Here is a 17561-nt window from a genome sequence, read left to right as displayed (position 1 = left end):
TTCTTGTCTTTGTTACTTATATGAGTAATATGTAAGATGAGTTGATAGAATGGGAGCCACAATTGCTGATATCAGATTGTTAGCCCTGGGTCTACAGCTGACCCTCCTGAATGACACATGTGTTTCTGACTTCCTCTCTTCTTTCTCCCTCTCTGGCACTTGGCAGGTGTCTGGTGGAGAAGGGAGACGTGGCCTTTGTGAAAGACCAGACTGTCATGCAGAACACTGAAGGTACATTCACATGCTCCTCTGTCCCCACAAATTGGGGTTGCTGGGCTCACTTATGCTCAGGATGCGTCTGTGGACGTGTTATGGACTCCGTTAGGCTCCAGAGCTCTGATTCTCAACCTCTTTGTTCAGTAGAGGAGTGTTTACCTGGGTAGGCCGAACGGTGAGGGCCGTAAGGTTCTAAATTCTCTCCCAGGAGCCTTCCCATAGGTGCAAACATTGCCTTTCCCCTAAATACTCCAGAGCACATTTCCTAAGAATGAAGACACTCTCTTACATACCTACAATGTGATTACCAAGATCAGGAAATGTATACTAACATGGATTTAATACTCACTGTGTTCACAATCCATATTCAGATTTGGTGAATTATTCCCAAAAGGTCCTTTTTAACTATTTCCTATATTTCTGGGTCCAGTATATATATTCCAAATACATTCTAGGTCCACTGAAAACACTTAGAGACAATAGTACATCAGTGGGAATAAACACCAAGATCTTGGCTTCTAGAACCGTTCTCTGATAGAATGAGCCAGGGCCCCTTGGAAAAAAGCTGATTCTAGGGCTGGGCAGGCAAAATATAAGGTGAACCTAGAACATCATGCTGAAGATGTTGGGATATGTCAAAATATACAGGAGCCATTTTTAAAGCCCTCCTACTGGCCAAATCTGGGACATTTTGAGCACCAAAAGAAATAATAACGGTAGTAAGAATAAAGTAGGAATAAAATAGGAATACATGAGTCTACCCTGATTAAACAAATGAAGGTGAAGGGAAAGATATTCCTTATTGTAGAATATGAATAAATATAGAAATAATTGTAAAGTTAAAAAAAACTATCATTTGGCAAATAATATAGTAATAATTGTTTCAAGCAAGAAGCATCGATGGGTACTAAAACTAGTGGGTGAATATTAGATGCTGTGACACTGAAAAACCAAACAAAAATTTTTTTTAAGTTGGTAAGAATGAGCACTCTACCTACCCCTCTGCATCACTAACTGCTTAGAGAACCTGCTGCAGGCCAGCCAGATGTTACCTCACGTCCTTTCTCATGTCCCTTCACCCAAACTCAGCTCTTCCCAGCAACTCATCTAGAGTGAGCACGCTTAACATTGACTCTTCTGAGAAGCTTTCTCAGATGGCATGCCCCCATCCCACAATAGAATCTTCTGTCCCTGTAGCTAGTATAATTGAGTTCATCTCATTCTGTAATAAATCGTAGCCACAGAAACTCTTTTGAGCTCTTTTTTCCTCCTCTTATATCCTAACACTAACTCTAGTAAGTGGCACACAGAAACTGCTAAGTACTTACTTGAAGGAATACTGTGTTGGCTAATTTTTCTTTCTTCTCTCCTATTATTTTTTGCTTTTTCCTTTAAAGGCTGTCCTTTTCCTACTACCTGAGTGTTACCTTAAGATTGGTTCTTTGTTATCCCTTGATTTTTTTTTTTTTGGTACTCCCCTGAATAGGGCTTCTCTCTCTTGGCCTCATCTCTCTACCCTGCAATGACTCTAAGAGCCTTACCCCCTGATGGGAATGTAGAGCAGAGGCCTAACTTCCCACCTAAATAACATCCCAGAGCCTCTATTTGCCATGTGGTCATTTTTATATACAAAGCTCACTGGCACTGCAACCTCAAACTCTGTAAGTCCAAACTCCTCATATTCCTCTCAAAATCCACTCCTCTTCTCAGGGCCTCTGTTCCTATTGAGGACTTTATCATATGCCCTGCCAGTCGGGCCTAGATTAGTCTCTTGGTGGTCAGTACGGTGGTCAATATGTGTAACACACATTACACGCCTAAAACCATGCCTCTTCCAGCCAGCTCTCCCTAATGAATATGTTGTCACCAAGCTGGTTCAGCTCACACAGCGTTTAGAGGGCACTCTAAGAAATATAAAATGTTATTATTATCTGTATCCAGAATTGGTTTTTTTGGTATGTGTGCTATTTTCCCCCTCCAATAAGACCGTGGCTTGCAGAGGGCAAGCAACACAGTGTTGAGTAAATTCTTACATTATGAAGTGGAACAGAATTGGTTTGGGGAGAATGATGGTGGGTTTCATTTGGAAGGAGCTGAGTTGGAGGGACTGGTAAGAAAGGCAAAGAGAAATATTAGAAGGTGAGCAAAGATGTGTGTAGTTACTTGTGGGAGAGACACAAGCAATTTGGAGTTTTCTATTAAAACTGTAAGTATATATTTGGGGAGAGTAGGCAAAGAGGTATTTTTATTTTATATATAATATACAATTTTATGATAGTAGAGTCACTATTATTTGTTCAATTAGATAAAAAAGTTAAATGAAAATTAAATGAAAAAAAGATTTGCAATCCTGCCTTTTAGATAAGAACTAAAAATTGGGAAAACATATTTGAGAATTGCCTCAGGATGAAGGAGCTGAAACCCTAAAAATGGGTGAGATTTTCTTTTTTTCAGAGAGAATACAGAAATGATGAAGCTAGGGGCTAAGAACAGGATATGGATCCGTATGCACAGAGGCATGTGCACATTTTCAGGTAGAACCGGTATGAAAGCGTCAGATTTAGAACACTCGTCCAGCTTGCAAAAGGGCCTCTGGGAAAGTTCTTTTTTTTTTTTTTAAGATTTTATTTATTCATTTGACAGAGAGAGAGACAGCCAGCGAGAGAGGGAACACAAGCAGGGGGAGTGGGAGAGGAAGAAGCAGGCTCCCAGCGGAGGAGCCTGATGTGGGGCTCGATCCCAGAATGCCAGGATCACGCCCTCAGCCGAAGGCAGACGCTTAATGACTGAGCCACCCAGGCGCCCCTGGGAAAGTTCTTTTGCTTGCTAATGCCAGATGGTATTGCACAGAGATTATCAGCCTGCTTAGAGGGTCACATTCTTCGTATGCTAGAGTAATAAGTCCAGATGCCTTGGAATTTAGTAGAAATGAAGATGTTTTTGAACACTGGCCAAGAATATAGCTCACTTTTTCCTGGTTGGGTGGGGCAGTTTGGAAGGGGTGGTTGCTAGGAATTTCTGGTGAGTGTGAGTTGAATCTGACCTATGTACATGTGAGTGTCTCTTCCTCTCCACATCACTGTGACCCCAATGTGTGTACTTCTGCTGGCCAATGGCCCTAGGTCTTTCACAAGTCAGTGGATTGGTCACATCCCCTCAGTGAAGGCACCTTGACCAAAGCTGTAAGCTGTGACTGACGCACCTTCTCCGTCCCCAGGAAGGAACACTGAAGATTGGGCTAAGAATCTGAAGGAAGAAAACTTTCGGCTACTGTGCCCTGATGGCCAAAGAAAGCCTGTGAGCGAGGCTAAGAACTGCTTCCTAGCCCAGGCCCCAAATCATGCTGTGGTCTCACGGAAAGATAAGGCATCTTGTGTTAGCAAACTGTTACTGGAGCAGCAGGTATGGACCAGCCAGGGCCTCCCATTCTTTCCTCCTGGGTGGGTATGAATTATCTGGGGGAGTTCAGTGTTAAGTGCTGCCCATACCCCAGCATTCTCTTTCTGGCAACTAGAATTGGGAGGCCGTGGATTGTGGAACTGGATTTCTTAGGCCCAGCTCTTCTTATATCTTCAGGTCACTGGAGATTATTTCCCATGCGATCCACCTGCTTCTGGGTCCACACATCTGCCTTCCTGCTCACCCCTGACCTTGCTCTGTGGTCCCTCATTTTCTCCACCTCTGTCGTTTTTGAAAATGAAAGAGAGTGATCCTGTGTGCCAGCCCTCTCCATGATATAAGTCATGAAAAATGGACTATATTTCTCTTATTTAGAGAGACTGAGAACCATTCCAACAGCCAGAAAAACACAGGATTCCTATCCTCAGGGAGCTTGTCCTCTGGGGGGAACAATCAACCCAGGACCAACTTTGTTGGAGAGGGAGGGGGGCAGGGAGGCTGCCCGAATATTCTAATTTTAAGAGTCCTCTACCCACAAACACCACTTCCCCTCAAGGACAGCTTCCTGCCTGCCATTAGTTTTCTTTCTTTCTTTCTTTCTTTTTTTAAATTAAGATAGCATATCTTTGTGAGTTCTCCTAAGGTAAATGATAATAATAATTAACATTTAATGAACACTTCTTAGATGCTAGATGGAATGTTAAACTTTCCATAATCATCATTTCACTTATAATCCTACCAGGCCTAGAGTTAAGCCTCTTGCCCAAGATAGGATCAAACATGAAATTTAACAACTACCTGTACCACCCCTCATTGGGGGGGCTCACATTTAATATCTTTTTTGACAGTAATACTTGGAATACTTGGAAAATACTTTCTGTCCTCTCATTTCCTGGAAGCAGTCCCCAAGGCCATAGCCATTGAAATGGGGAAGGAGTGACTGAGTGGGTGGGAGGGTCTTCCCAGAGGAGGTGAGACCAGGATGGACCCTATAGAGGATGTTGGGGCCTCAAGAAAGCATGAAGCTGGGGCCAAAAGTGGGTGAATGCCAGGTGAAGGATATGGAAACATCCTGAGGCATCCTCTGCAGCTCCCTTTCTTCCCGGGGCTGGTTCCCAGCATGTATCCCCCTCAACCCCCTCCTTGTATTCTCAGCTGCTGGCTGCCACAGGTCCTCATGCATTCTTCATCCATTTGACAGCTTTTGTTTGGAGGAAGTGGAAATGACTGCTCGGGCAAGTTTTGCTTGTTCCACTCAGAAACCAAGGACCTTCTGTTCAGGGATGACACAAAATGTTTGGCCAAACTTCCAGACGGCACAACTTATGAATCTTACTTAGGAGCAGATTATGTCAGGGCTGTTTCTAACCTGAGACAATGCTCCACCTCGAGTGAGTAGGAGGAACAGCATGGGGGAAGCTGCCAAGCAAACGCGGGGGGTGGGGGGAGAGGGGTGTGGGGAGCATTCTGGATGGTGGGTAGATAAGGAGGAGTGGGCCATGGCCGTCTGGGGATGAACAATGGAAATGGGCAAGATGAGATGATGAGAGAACACTGTAATCTCAGCACATGTGAAAGGCTACTTGGGCAGATGGTAAGGCGGATGCAGGCTCAGGGCACTAAGGTAATGAACTGCCCGGACATGAAGAATTCCATGTTATTACTAAGATAAGAAAGAGGTTGTATGTGCCCATGCCCATTGCTCTGCAGTAAACTCCTTTTCATGCAGAGCTGCATCATCCAACAAATACAAGAGCCTCTAATTACCTATGGCAATTTAAATTTAAATTAATGAAAATTAAACAAAATTAAAAATTTAGTTCCTCAGCCACACCAGCCACAATTTAAGTATTTCAATAGCTACACGCAGCTCAGATAGGTGAGCAAAGAGAACATTTCCATCATTGCAGAAAGTTCTTTTACACAGTGCTACTCTTGTAAGCTTGAATAATGACAACTTTTATAACCATAAAGTTGCCATACATACTACTCATCTAGAACACTGGTTTTCTAATACAGTATAACACAATACAATACAGTAAAACACACCTTTGCACTATAACTATGTTGGACACCATTTAATCACTTGAAGTCATTTCGAAGATGTGGGAGAAGAACATGTGGATGGAGGGAGGTTGTGCTATAACTTTTGTGTGCATATAAGTGAGCTGTGGTCCTTAAAATACTGATCCCCGGGCCCTGGGGATACTGATTCAGCAAGTTTGTGCCAGGGTCTCATAATTCCAATGTAAGGAACGTGCTTACCCACAGCTTACTGCTGTGAGCACCTAGCTTATATTCACCTACCCTATATCCTCCATAAGGGGAGAAAGTCTGGCTCTGCTATTCTCTGCTCCTTCTCCAGCCCCTAGCATGGAAATTGGCATGTCCTAGGTGCTTGTTGTATTAGTTCCTCACCTTTCTAAGGAGATCAGAGAGGGCAGTCCTACCAGGCTTCTCCCAACTACATGGATTTAGGTGTGGGAGCCCTGCCCACGAGGCACAAGGTGGGGGATGACACAGGGCAGGGAAACCATGTTACCATCCTTGGTGCATGGTACTTCCCAGAAAGACACAGGAGCTGTGCAGGCAAGTGGAGAAGGCCACTGGGAGAATGGCCCAATCCACCCATCAGAACCCAATGGGTCTGAGAGGTTTTATATCAGGCTTAACTATTCATTCACTCAACAGAAAAATATAGGTAGATTTTTAACTGTCCTACTTCTCTTCTCTGCCCCGCAGAACTCCTGGAGGCCTGCACTTTCCACAGACTTTAAAATTCAAAAGGTGGAGCCACACCAAATGGAGATGGGAGCTCTCGTGACCCATAAGCTTCCCTCTGGGTTTCACTGGCCTGAGTGGTTTGTTTGGTTTCACAGTTCGGCGGTGGTACCTCTGTAGAACATAAAATAAAAATTATTATTGGTGTTGTCTTTTAAAAACTCCATTGTTTTCTAAATGTTTGGCCTGGAAGGATTTTTTTAAAATACCATCTGCAATACTAAATACTATGTGCAACTGAGCTCTTCCTTCAGAGCTCAATGTTCATCTGACCCCTTCCACAGCTTTGGTTGTGGTGCCACAGCCACACCTCCTGGGTACAGTTCAAGTAAATTCTTTCTGAAAGGGGTCTGCATGGTTATTATAATAGAATCAAGTGTATGCAGCTGTGTGTGTGTGTGTGTGTGTGTGTGCGCGCGCGCGCGTGCACGTGTTGCTACGGAAGGGGCAGGAAGGAGGATGCTGAGTGAGTTATTGAGATGGAGTGTTCAAGGGAGTACAGAAAAACAATACAGAAGACGTGTATTCTAAAAATATTTTAAATGAATTTCATCAGGTATACTCGAAGCAGGTCCTGATTCTAGCAGGTCGGAAAAGTGAGCCACTGGAACATCTGAAAATTATCGCTTGACCCTGATTCCCACAGTAATCACTACCCTGTCTCCTCACTCTTTCCACGCCTCACTTATTAACGGTCGAACAGGAACCAGTCTTCTGCTGCACTCACTTCCCTGCAGCTACCCTGGCCAAGGTCACTGCCCATCTGCCAACTGTGAAAACCAATTTTAATTCTTTCAATCCTGAGTCTGTTAACTGCACTTGATACGGCTGGCCACTCACCAATCACATGACTGGTATCCCTGAGTCTGAGATCATTTCCACCATCCTTTAGAGCTACCGGGAATAGAAGAGGGAAAAATGTGTCTGGTGAATGAGACATTTTAATTCATGGAAGAAAGGGGGAAAATTGCGTCACTACGTTTATTTCATTGTAACTCTCCATTTGCTATTTGAATGAAGAAGCACAACACTTTCAGCAAGCAGCAGTCAGTACCTGCCTGTCCTTCCTCTGGGGTCATCTCCACACGCCTCCTGGGAGCGTGTGTTGGTGCAGATGTGAGAGGACAGGAAGCAGCTGATCCTCTCCTGCTCTCATTCCTGAGAATGGCACCACCTTCCCACTTGAGTGTGGAAGGTGTGCACATTTCTTCTGCCTTTACCTAGGAAATGTACTGAAAAAAAAAAAAAGTCTGTGCCTCGTTAAAACCTTCTTTCTTTCATCATTCCCAAACTTCTACCACCAAGGCAGAACTTTCTCATTCACATAGCTCTGACTAAAAATTCTTACATAGTTGGGACAGTAATGGTAGGTATTCTCCTGTTTGGCCCTTCCTCCTTCCCTGCACTTTTAGCTCCTAGCCGAGGAACCAATGGTTATTATAAAGGAGCTGTGTGTGTGTGTGTGTGTGTGTGTGTGTGTCTGTCTGTCTGTCTGTGTGCACGCACATGGTGGGTGGTGGATACAGAGCAGTGGCCAGGACCATAAGAAAGAAAAAAAAATGGTAAAATTACTGTCATTTCTGATAGTTTTAATTGATAATGCTAATTTAAAATAAAGTAGTTGGTTTACTTTCTTTAACCTCACATCCTAAACATCCTTTCTTAATCTGGAGTCCCTATTTGCCTACACTTATCAATGAAATGCCTGGAAAATGAATTGTACTATGTTTGAGCATACAGTTAAGCATAAAGGAGCCCACTGCCTGGGCTTAATGGATAAGTTACTTAACCTCTGTCTCATTTGCCTCTGTAAAATTGGAATAATGGGTTGCTGTGAGGATTAAGCAAATTAATAAATTAAAATGATTTAAAACAGTGCCTAGCACTAGCAAGCACTCATTAATGTTAGCAATTATTGTCATCACCCACCCCCTTCTCCATGTACCAGTCTTGCTTCCATACCCATTCCTCTACCCACACCCTCACCTCACTGTTCCCTCTGAGTCCATTTTTCATGCAAGCCCTCATCACAGGGCCCCTCTGTTACAAGAGATGCTGCTGACCACTTCTAGGACATGTCTGACTCCTGTGTCACTGACTCTTCCTTCTTAGGCATCTTTGTGGGTTCCTTTCTCCTCACTTTTCATTCTGTCCCTGATTTTAATGACTGCTTATTTATGCCTGAAACTCAGATGAAAATATAGCACCTATTGCTGAAACTTTACTTCTGTTTATTCTATCACCTGCTTAATATAAGATTTTAGAACTCCCAGAGGCACCTGAAACTCAATATATAGAAAAGAGAGGCAATTTTCATTCTGGTAATGCCCTCAGCCCCAAAGTCCCTCTCTAATTCACTTTATGCACTCTGATCTTTTCAGTACCCCACACCAACTGCTTCCAATGCAGTCTTGGTAACTCTCCATCTTAACTCAGCATACCCAATTAATCACCACATCCTATATATTTTCCCTCTACACATCTTTCAAATCTGTGGCCTCCTTTCCGCAGCTACCTCTGTTCCTGGTTCAGACTCTGTGCATCTTTTGCCAAAACACTGCAACAGCTCCCAGCTCGTCTCCCTGCCTCAGTCTTTCCTCTCTCAAATCACCATTCTCCATTTTTTCTGCCAGTCATCTATGTTACCTGCAACTGAAACTTCTTATCCCATTCTGGATAAAGTCTAAGTTCCTCAGCATAGCACACAATCCCTTCAGGTCGTTCCTGCCAACCTTTCCTGCTTCGCCTCCTGCCACTTCTGCTGAAATGACATCAGTTTAGTGACAGACTGCAAACTGGCAGCCTCTAGGTGGGCCACTTCCGGCCCCCTAAGGTGTTTTATTTGGGCTACAAGTTTTGCTTTTTTTTTTTTTTTTAATGTTTTCCATTACTTTCTGGAATTTGAAAAGTGGAACATTTCCCTTTCTGGCTTCTCTGGAAAAACTGGAAGAACAGGCCACTTTGGTCCCACATACCTGCCTGGCAGAGTAGAGGCTGTCCACTCTGGGCAGGAATGACAGCTGCAGTTTTCAACAGCTTCACCCCACGCACTGATTTTCCTAGCTGCTTCCCACTCAGATGCAGCCCTAGATTTACAGTATAGGGACTGTACTGTAATTGCTCGTTTTCTTCTACACAGAACACTCTTTCCCCTTTTACACCTGCAGAGGCTGCCATCCCTCACGGCTCAGTTTCCGGCACTTCCCTCCAGGATCTTTTCTCTGAACCAGTGAAGGACTAGGAGTCCCTTTCTGTATTCCCATATCGCCCCGTACACCCTCTGTCACATCCCATGCCATTTTATACTCAGATGAAAAGTTTGTGAGATGCTTGAGTTCCTCACAAGACTCACCTCGCGAAGGGAGCGACTGAGGATTCTTAAGCCATTCATTTTATTCATCCATCATTCCGTCGACATCCATGAAGAGGGCGGCGATATTTAACTCATATCTTAAGAATAAGAGTGTCATAAAGAAAGGGGGGGGTAATCAGAAGGGGGAATGAAACATGAGAGACTATGGACTATGAGAAACAAACTGAGGGCCTCAGAGGGGAGGNTCAGAGGGGAGGGGGGTGGGGGATTGGGACAGACCGGTGATGGGTAGTAAGGAGGGCACGTATTGCATGGTGCACTGGGTGTTATACACAACTAATGAAGCATCGAACTTTACATCGGAATCCGGGGATGTACTGTATGGTGACTAACATAATATAATAAAAAATCATTAAAAAAAAAAAAAAGACCATGTGAGGAAAAAAAAAAAAAAGAATAAGAGTGTCACTCGCGAAATAACGGCGAAACGCCGCTCGTTCGGTGGAAACAGATGCAAGAGAACTGCAACTCCCATCAGGACCTTCGGGATCCCGGCCACTCTGAAGAAAGAAATATAACTTGGGAACTACCACTCCCGTGATGCTCCGCTTCGGACGCCTGCGCAAAGTTCAGGGCCACGTCGCTTTCCCGGCGCTGGAGACCACGCATCTCAGCTATGGCTTCCGCGGACTCCCGGAGAATGGCGAATGGTGGCAGTGTCGGGGGAGCCTTCCAGCCACACCTAGACTCCTTGCGGCAGGAGCTGCAGCAGAGGGACCCGACACTGCTGTCAGCCGTCGTGGCGCTTCTCGCGGTGCTGCTGACGTTGGGTAAAGAGGCGGCGGGTGGTTTTGGCGGGTGTACGGCTGCGGGGGTTCCGGGCTTGGACTGGGCTTGTGCGGACCGCGGACGCGGGGCGGCGAAGGCACCTGGGAGACATCTAGAGAGGGAGACTCACCTCCTATACCAATCGGCCTTGCTGCCTGAAGCAGCGGGAGTAGCGCTGCGTTAGAGAGGATCCCCTGCGACCCTTGGACTGACGTCCTGGTGCTTGGGAGCGCGGATTACTCTTCCTTCATCGGCCCCTTTTACGCCTGAGCGCGCGGTCCTCTCCGCGCCCCCCGCCCTTCTTTGCTGTTACTACTGAAACTCACGCGGCCTTTACTCCCAACTTTGTGTCCTGGGCGCTGCGGATACACAGTAAGACAAGATTGTACTTGAGACGTCCGCAATGAGCAGACACAGAAAGGTTTGACAGTTGATAGTGGTTGGCACTCAGTGGAGTCCTTAATGATAGAGTAGGCAGTTAGGCATGAGCGGGAGGCAAGGACGTTGATAAATAGGTTACACATTAGAAGCCTGGGGGCACAACGTCACACATTTATGGGGAATCCAAGAACCCAGACCTCCATTCACTCAGCGCAGACTCTCCCACCGGTAACACTAACAGCAACAGTAATGATTATAATGATGGTAAAAAGAATAAAAGTTAAGTTCTAGCTGAATGAGGTGTTCTGTGATAGACTTCTGTTAATTTCCCTACCCCAACCATAGAGGCATACTATTGATGATCAAGGCATAATTTTGGTTGTTTTTCTCTATTCTACAGTGTTCTGGAAGTTCATCCGGAGCAGAAGGAGCAGTCAAAGAGCTGTTCTTCTTGTTGGCCTGTGTGACTCTGGGAAAACATTGCTCTTTGTCAGAGTAAATACTTAGATTTATACCTCTTCTAAAGTTGATAGGAAATGTTAGGTCATCCCATTATTGGAAAGAATTGAAAAACTTGAAAAATTCATAAACTGGAATTTCTTGACCATTTCTATTTTCTTGAACTTGCCAGATACAGACATTTAGTCCTTACCCATTTAAGGGTTTTATGTAACTACTTTCATGTGGTAGCCAAGGATGCCAGAACAGCGAAAGACATAGAAGACAGTGATCTGTATAGGGTGTATAATTCTTGTGTAACAAACTCTTCTAAGAACTTGTCAAAGAAGTTCTTTAAAAGGCTGATTCTTTGACATATTGGGCTACTTAGCCATCTTTTTTTTTTTTTTAAGATTNTAAGATTTCATTTATTTATTCGACAGAGATAGAGACAGCCAGCGAGAGAGGGAACACAAGCAGGGGGAGTGGGAGAGGAAGAAGCAGGCTCATAGCGGAGGAGCCTGATGTGGGGCTCGATCCCAGAACGCCCTGAGCCGAAGGCAGACGCTTAACCGCTGTGCCACCCAGGCGCCCCTACTTAGCCATCTTTTCACTAATATTTAATCTGTTTAGTATTTTAAACGATTTTTTGTTATGGAGAGTAGCAGAGATTTTCTTATTATTCTTCCTTTTGAGAGGATCAATTATTTCCTTTCCACTAAGAAATATAATTTATAATCATTTGTGATGATTAAAGATGTTTATGGAAGTTTGGTGAATTTGGCCACTAACCATTTGAAATGAGGTTTTTTGTTTTTGTTTTCACTGTGGAGAGGGGAATGAAGACGCAATGAATTAGATTTTTCTACAAGGAAAAATCAATATAGTCCTTTTCAGTTGTTGCAAACAACATTCATTTATTTGACCTGGCCCATTGGAGAGTTAGAACAAAATTATTCTCTTTAGGTTTGCTATTTATATATTTACTATGATCTCCTTCAAATTGTTTTTTTACAGTTGTTAACTGGCCTTTACAGAGACACTCAGACTTCTATCACCGACAGCTCTGCTGTGTACAGAGTCAACAATACCAGGGTAAGGGGTTCGTAGAATGTTGAGAGTCTGACAATTTTACTTGACTTTGGTGTGTCAGAAAAGGACATTCGTAGGATGAATTAGTCTGAGGGTGTAGGTACCATTCAAAGTTTATTTTTATGGATAAGTAGAATCCATGTGACCAATTCTGCCTTCAGCCATCCAAACCATGGTTTAGATCATGCCATCTCCTGTTTTCTTGTACTTCATGTACACTGATGTTATATCACATTTTACTAGTTTTTGTTTCTATGTCTTCTTTCCAACTTTACTGTGAGTTCTAGAGGGTGAGCATTAAACCTTTTCCTTTATATTTTGAATAGGTAATATATGTATATGGGACAAAAATTCAAAAGGTTAAAAAGAATATTCTGTGAAAAGTAATTTTGCCTTTCCTGTCCCTACTAGGTCTTCTCCTTAGGGGTGGTAACTTATCATTTTCTTGTGGACCCTTCAGATGGTCTGTGCATATGCAAACATATCTGTGTATCTGTTAATTTTTTTTTTAAGATTTTTTTTTGTAAGTAATCTCTTCACTCAACATGGGGCTTGATCCCACAACCCCGAGATCAAGAGTTGCATGCTCCACCAGGTGAACCAGCCAGGCACCCCAGTTATTTTCTTTTTTAACACTTTGTTCTGCCCACTGTTTTTTGTTTGTTTGTTTGTTTGTTTAAAGATTTATTTATTTATTTTAGAGAGAGAGAGCACCCATGGACAGGCCAGGCGAGGGGAAGAGTGAAAAGGGGAGAGAATCTCCAGCAGACTTCTTGCTGAGCATGGAGCCTGACCTGGGGCTGGATCCCACGACCCTGAGATCAGGAACTGAGCTAAAACCAAGAGTTGGGTGCTCAGTCCACTGAGCCACCCAGGTGCACCATGTTCTATTTGGTTTTTTTTTTTTCAACAATATGACTGGTACAGTTGGGTTGTTCTGTTTTTCTCCCTCATTTGTACACATGGTACCAGCTGGCTGATTCGTGAGCTACACAGTATTCCATGAGGTGGCTGTACCATTCAATTAAGTTATTATTTAATAAGAGCTCTATTAACATTTAGTTGTTATCTTTTGTTTTTACAGTGTTGTAGTGGACATCTTAAAGAGTATACATGAGTATATTTCAAAAATACCAGTAAGGGATCATGAGAAGAACTTTTTGTGTACCTGTGTAGCTCCAGCATGTGGATAGTGACTGCCCAGTTGATTGTAATGAATAATAAGTTTTTGGTGAGTGGAAGAGAGGCTGGGGCTGGTTGGAGGGGTAGATGTATAGATGGATGAATGAAAATGTTTGAGAGAACTTTTCTCCTTCTCTTTGTCCCTTGCCCCCTTTTCTGGTGCCTCCAGAATTAAACATTGTAAACGAAGATAAAGAGACATTCTTCTAAATGTCTTATAGATATTTTTTGCTTTTTTTCAATAATGGCACTCTTTCTAGCCCAGTCCTTTTTAAAGTCCCAAGATTTTTGATTTTGAAAGTTCAGGTTTGGGAGATCTTTAATTCTTGGGGGACTTGTGCCAGATTTTTTAAATGGGATATTCCAGGGTATACTTTAGACCCGTACTTTCTGATGGAATAGCCATTGGCTATATGTGATTATTGAGCACCTGAAATGTAACTAGTTCAAATTGAGGGGTGCTGTAAATGTAAAGTATACACCAGATCTTGAACTTGGAATGAAAAGTAAAATATCAACAATTTCTTGATTTTTTTTTTTTTACTTGTTAAAAAGATATTTTAGATATGTTGGGTTAAATAATATATATTATTGAATTAACTTTATATCTTTTTACTTTTTTAATATGGCTTTTGGAAAACTTAACATTATATATGAGACTTGCATATTTTTATTGAAAATGTAGGGGTGCCTGGGTGGCTCAGTCATTTAAGTACCTGGCTCTTGATTTTGGCTCAGGTCGTGATTTCAGGGTTATGAGATCAAGCTCTACATAGCGCTCCGTGCTAGGCGTGGAGCCTGCTTTTGAGATTCTCTCTACCTTTCCCTCTGCCCCCACACCCTGCCTCCTCATGCGTGCTCTCTCTCTAAAAAAAAAAAAAAAAGAAAAAGAAAATGTAGAACATTCTTCCCTTTTTTTTTTTTACCCCTCCCCCCATTTGTTTTAGATGTAGTCCCTCTCTCATGTTAGTAATGTGTCTAGTAATGTGTCTTTCTGAATTGCTTATAGTGGTATAGTGCTGATTATGAAATGTGATAATGGGTCCTAACCTGAGATCCCTAGACTCTTACCAGTATTTTTTTTTTAAAGCTAGCATACATCATATTTTTATCCATGAAAGACTGCACAAACTAAGTGACAGGCCATAATGGATCCAGCTGTAATTGTGTCAGATCTATGCATGATACTGACGCCCTCCTGCTGAACAGTGGTTAAGACTGGCTCTGGATAAGGTAGAACATCTGAGAAATGTTCATGGGCCTGGTAAGTGTACCAGGATTATACCAGAGTCTTACTGAGCATAGCCACATCCACTCTGAACCTGAGCTCAAGAAGGAAGGCCTGGAATGAATAGCCCTTAAGTGGGTGCTTAATGAGTCTGCTCCAGTACAAGCAGAACGCCTCCCGTTTCAGTGATTGACACAAAATATTGACATTTGGAACAAATAAACGGTGTGTCTAGTCGACAAATATGCAAAAATTAAATTACAGTGGACATGTAAAGGAATGTTTTTTGGTTACAAAGATCAGGGATCCCCGTAATGGTAACATGCTATATGATAAAGTGTAGGTCTCCTGTTACGTTATTTAGTTTGTGAATATTTACTACTATTTTCATGTTTTTGTTTTTATTCATACTAATATATTTCCCCAGCCTCAGGTGGACTACACTTCCCTGACTCCCCCAAAAGGGTCAGTTTCTCATGTACCCTCAGAACATTTATCAAATTTGTAATTTTACATATATTTGTGATTTTACATTGTGTTGAGCTTTCTGATTATATTATAAACCCTGTTGGAAAAGGGATTATGTCTGTTTTTGCTCACTGTTAAATCCCTGGAGCCTCTACTAATGATTTATAAATAGAAGACGCTTTGTGAATATTTGTTTGATTCATTAATTAATTATGGTGAACACTTTTTTTGATTCATTAATAAAATGGACACTTTTCTGGTACCTGAAATCTCATATGATAAGTTTATGTTGTGAATGTGAATCAGGACCAAAACATTCATTTAATGTTATTGCTGCCATCCTTAGGCCACTAGCCTGACCTTGATTGATCTCCCTGGCCATGAGAGCTTGAGACTTCAGTTCTTAGAACGTTTTAAGGCTTCAGCCAGGTAAGTAAGATTTGGAGTGAACTTGCCTGAATCTGTGTATCAGTGCAACCCATACTTGCTCTGGTGGTATCTTCCCCTATGGGGGAAAGAGCATGGACCCTGGGGTCAACTATTTCTGGGTTGCAAGCCTACCTTTACTAGGATTTTATGAGGATTATATGAGATAATGTTTGAAAGTGTTTCTCAGGAGTGTTCAGAAAGTGTTAACCCTCACTATGTTAGTAAATTTTTCATTTACTTTGAGGACAAATTTTAATACTTTGTAGAACTATTAAAATCCGAAAAAGGAATTTGAAAGCTAGGTGAAATCCTAGAAGTTATTTAAATCCAACATTGTATATTTCTGTTTTTAAATTATCTAAATTTAGTTCCTCCAAAGTACAGAACAATGTTTTCATATTTCTTACTGTTGTCCTAATGTTACTCTTCTTAAAATTCTTGTGCTACAGTTGAAGATGCTTGATTCTTGTTTTGTCTCTAACACTGATAAGAACTTGAGGAAAATCAATATACCACATTTCATTGATTTTTTTATACCACATTTCATCGATTTTAAGATATTTTAATATCTATGAAATTAGAATGCTAGTTATAGTTGTTTGTGTCATAGTTTAATTGGCAGTATTTTCGCTTAGTTGTACTTGAAATAATGTCTCTTTTAATTGATGGAATCTTAGGTTTGATGGAATGAGGCAGTTGTTTCTTTCCTTATTTTTGAAGATGTCTTGACTTTTATTTTGTTGTTGCTTCCTTGCCCGCAAGATGGTGATGATGAGCAATCTATCTGTTGTGTGAATTAAAAAAAAAAAAAAAAGACTTTTTTAGAGCAGTTTTAGGTTCACAGCAAAATTGAGCAACAGGTCCAAAGATTTCCTGTATTACTCCCCACTCCACACATGGGCATAGCCTTCCCTGTTATAAGCATCCTTCACCAGAGTGGTTAGTTCATTATAACTGATGAACCCCTGCACTGACACATCATAATCATTCTGTGTCTGTGTTTTACATTAGGATTCACTCTTGATGTTGTACATTTCTACGGATTTGAACAAATGTATAATGACATGTATTCACCATTTATAGTTTCATACAGAATATTTTCACTGCCCTAAAAATCCTCGGTGTTCTGGTAATTCATCCCTCTGTCCCCTAACCCCTGACAGCTGCTCATCTTTTCATAGTCCACATATTGTACCTTTTTCAGAATGTCATATAGTTGGAATCATACAGTAGGTAGCCTTTCAGACTGGCTTCTTTTACTTACTAATATGCATTCAAGTTACTCCCATGTTTTTTCATTGTTCGATAGCTCATTTCTTTTTAGTGCTGGATAATATGTCCTTGTCTGGATGTACCACAGTTAATTTATCCATTCACCTACTTAAGGACTTCTTGGTTGCTTCCAAGTTTGGCAATTCTGAATAAAGCTGCTGTAAACATCCGTGTGCAGGTTTTTGTGTGGACATGTGTTTGGGTGAATATCAAGGACTGCAATTGAGGAATCATATGGTAAGAGTATGTTTAGTTTTGTGAGAAATTGCCAAACTGTCTTCCAGAGTGGCTGTACCATTTTGCATTCCCACCAGCAACGTATGAGAGTTGCTGTTGCTCCGCGTCCTCACCAGAATTTAGTGTTGTCAGCGTTCTTGATTTCAGCTGTTCTGGTAGATACACAGTGATATCTAACTGCTGTAAGTTGCATTTCCCTGATGACATTGATAAGATATGGATCATCTCTTCATATACTCATTTGCTGTCTATAGATCTTGTTTGGTGAGGTGTCTATAAAGATCTTTGACCCATTTT

The 17561-nt window shown here is 42.1% G+C and overlaps 1 protein-coding gene across 1 annotated transcript in view; it reads left to right on the top strand.

Annotated features, from left to right (window-relative positions):
- Nucleotides 1-17561, top strand: part of LOC100467350 (serotransferrin-like) — a 53407-nt gene that overhangs the window by 21375 nt on the left and 14471 nt on the right. Inside the window, 8 exon segments of the mRNA XM_011230832.3 lie at nucleotides 167-231; nucleotides 3434-3618; nucleotides 4817-5006; nucleotides 10280-10365; nucleotides 10368-10539; nucleotides 11319-11413; nucleotides 12374-12451; nucleotides 15673-15755. Of these exon segments, the coding sequence (XP_011229134.1) occupies nucleotides 167-231; nucleotides 3434-3618; nucleotides 4817-5006; nucleotides 10280-10365; nucleotides 10368-10539; nucleotides 11319-11413; nucleotides 12374-12451; nucleotides 15673-15755 (954 nt within the window).

The sequence above is a fragment of the Ailuropoda melanoleuca genome, chromosome 6 (assembly GCF_002007445.2).
Source record: "Ailuropoda melanoleuca isolate Jingjing chromosome 6, ASM200744v2, whole genome shotgun sequence".
Classification (NCBI taxonomy): Eukaryota; Metazoa; Chordata; class Mammalia; order Carnivora; family Ursidae; genus Ailuropoda; species Ailuropoda melanoleuca.
Note: the sequence above shows the minus strand (reverse complement) of the source record. Positions and strands in the feature narration are given on the sequence as shown.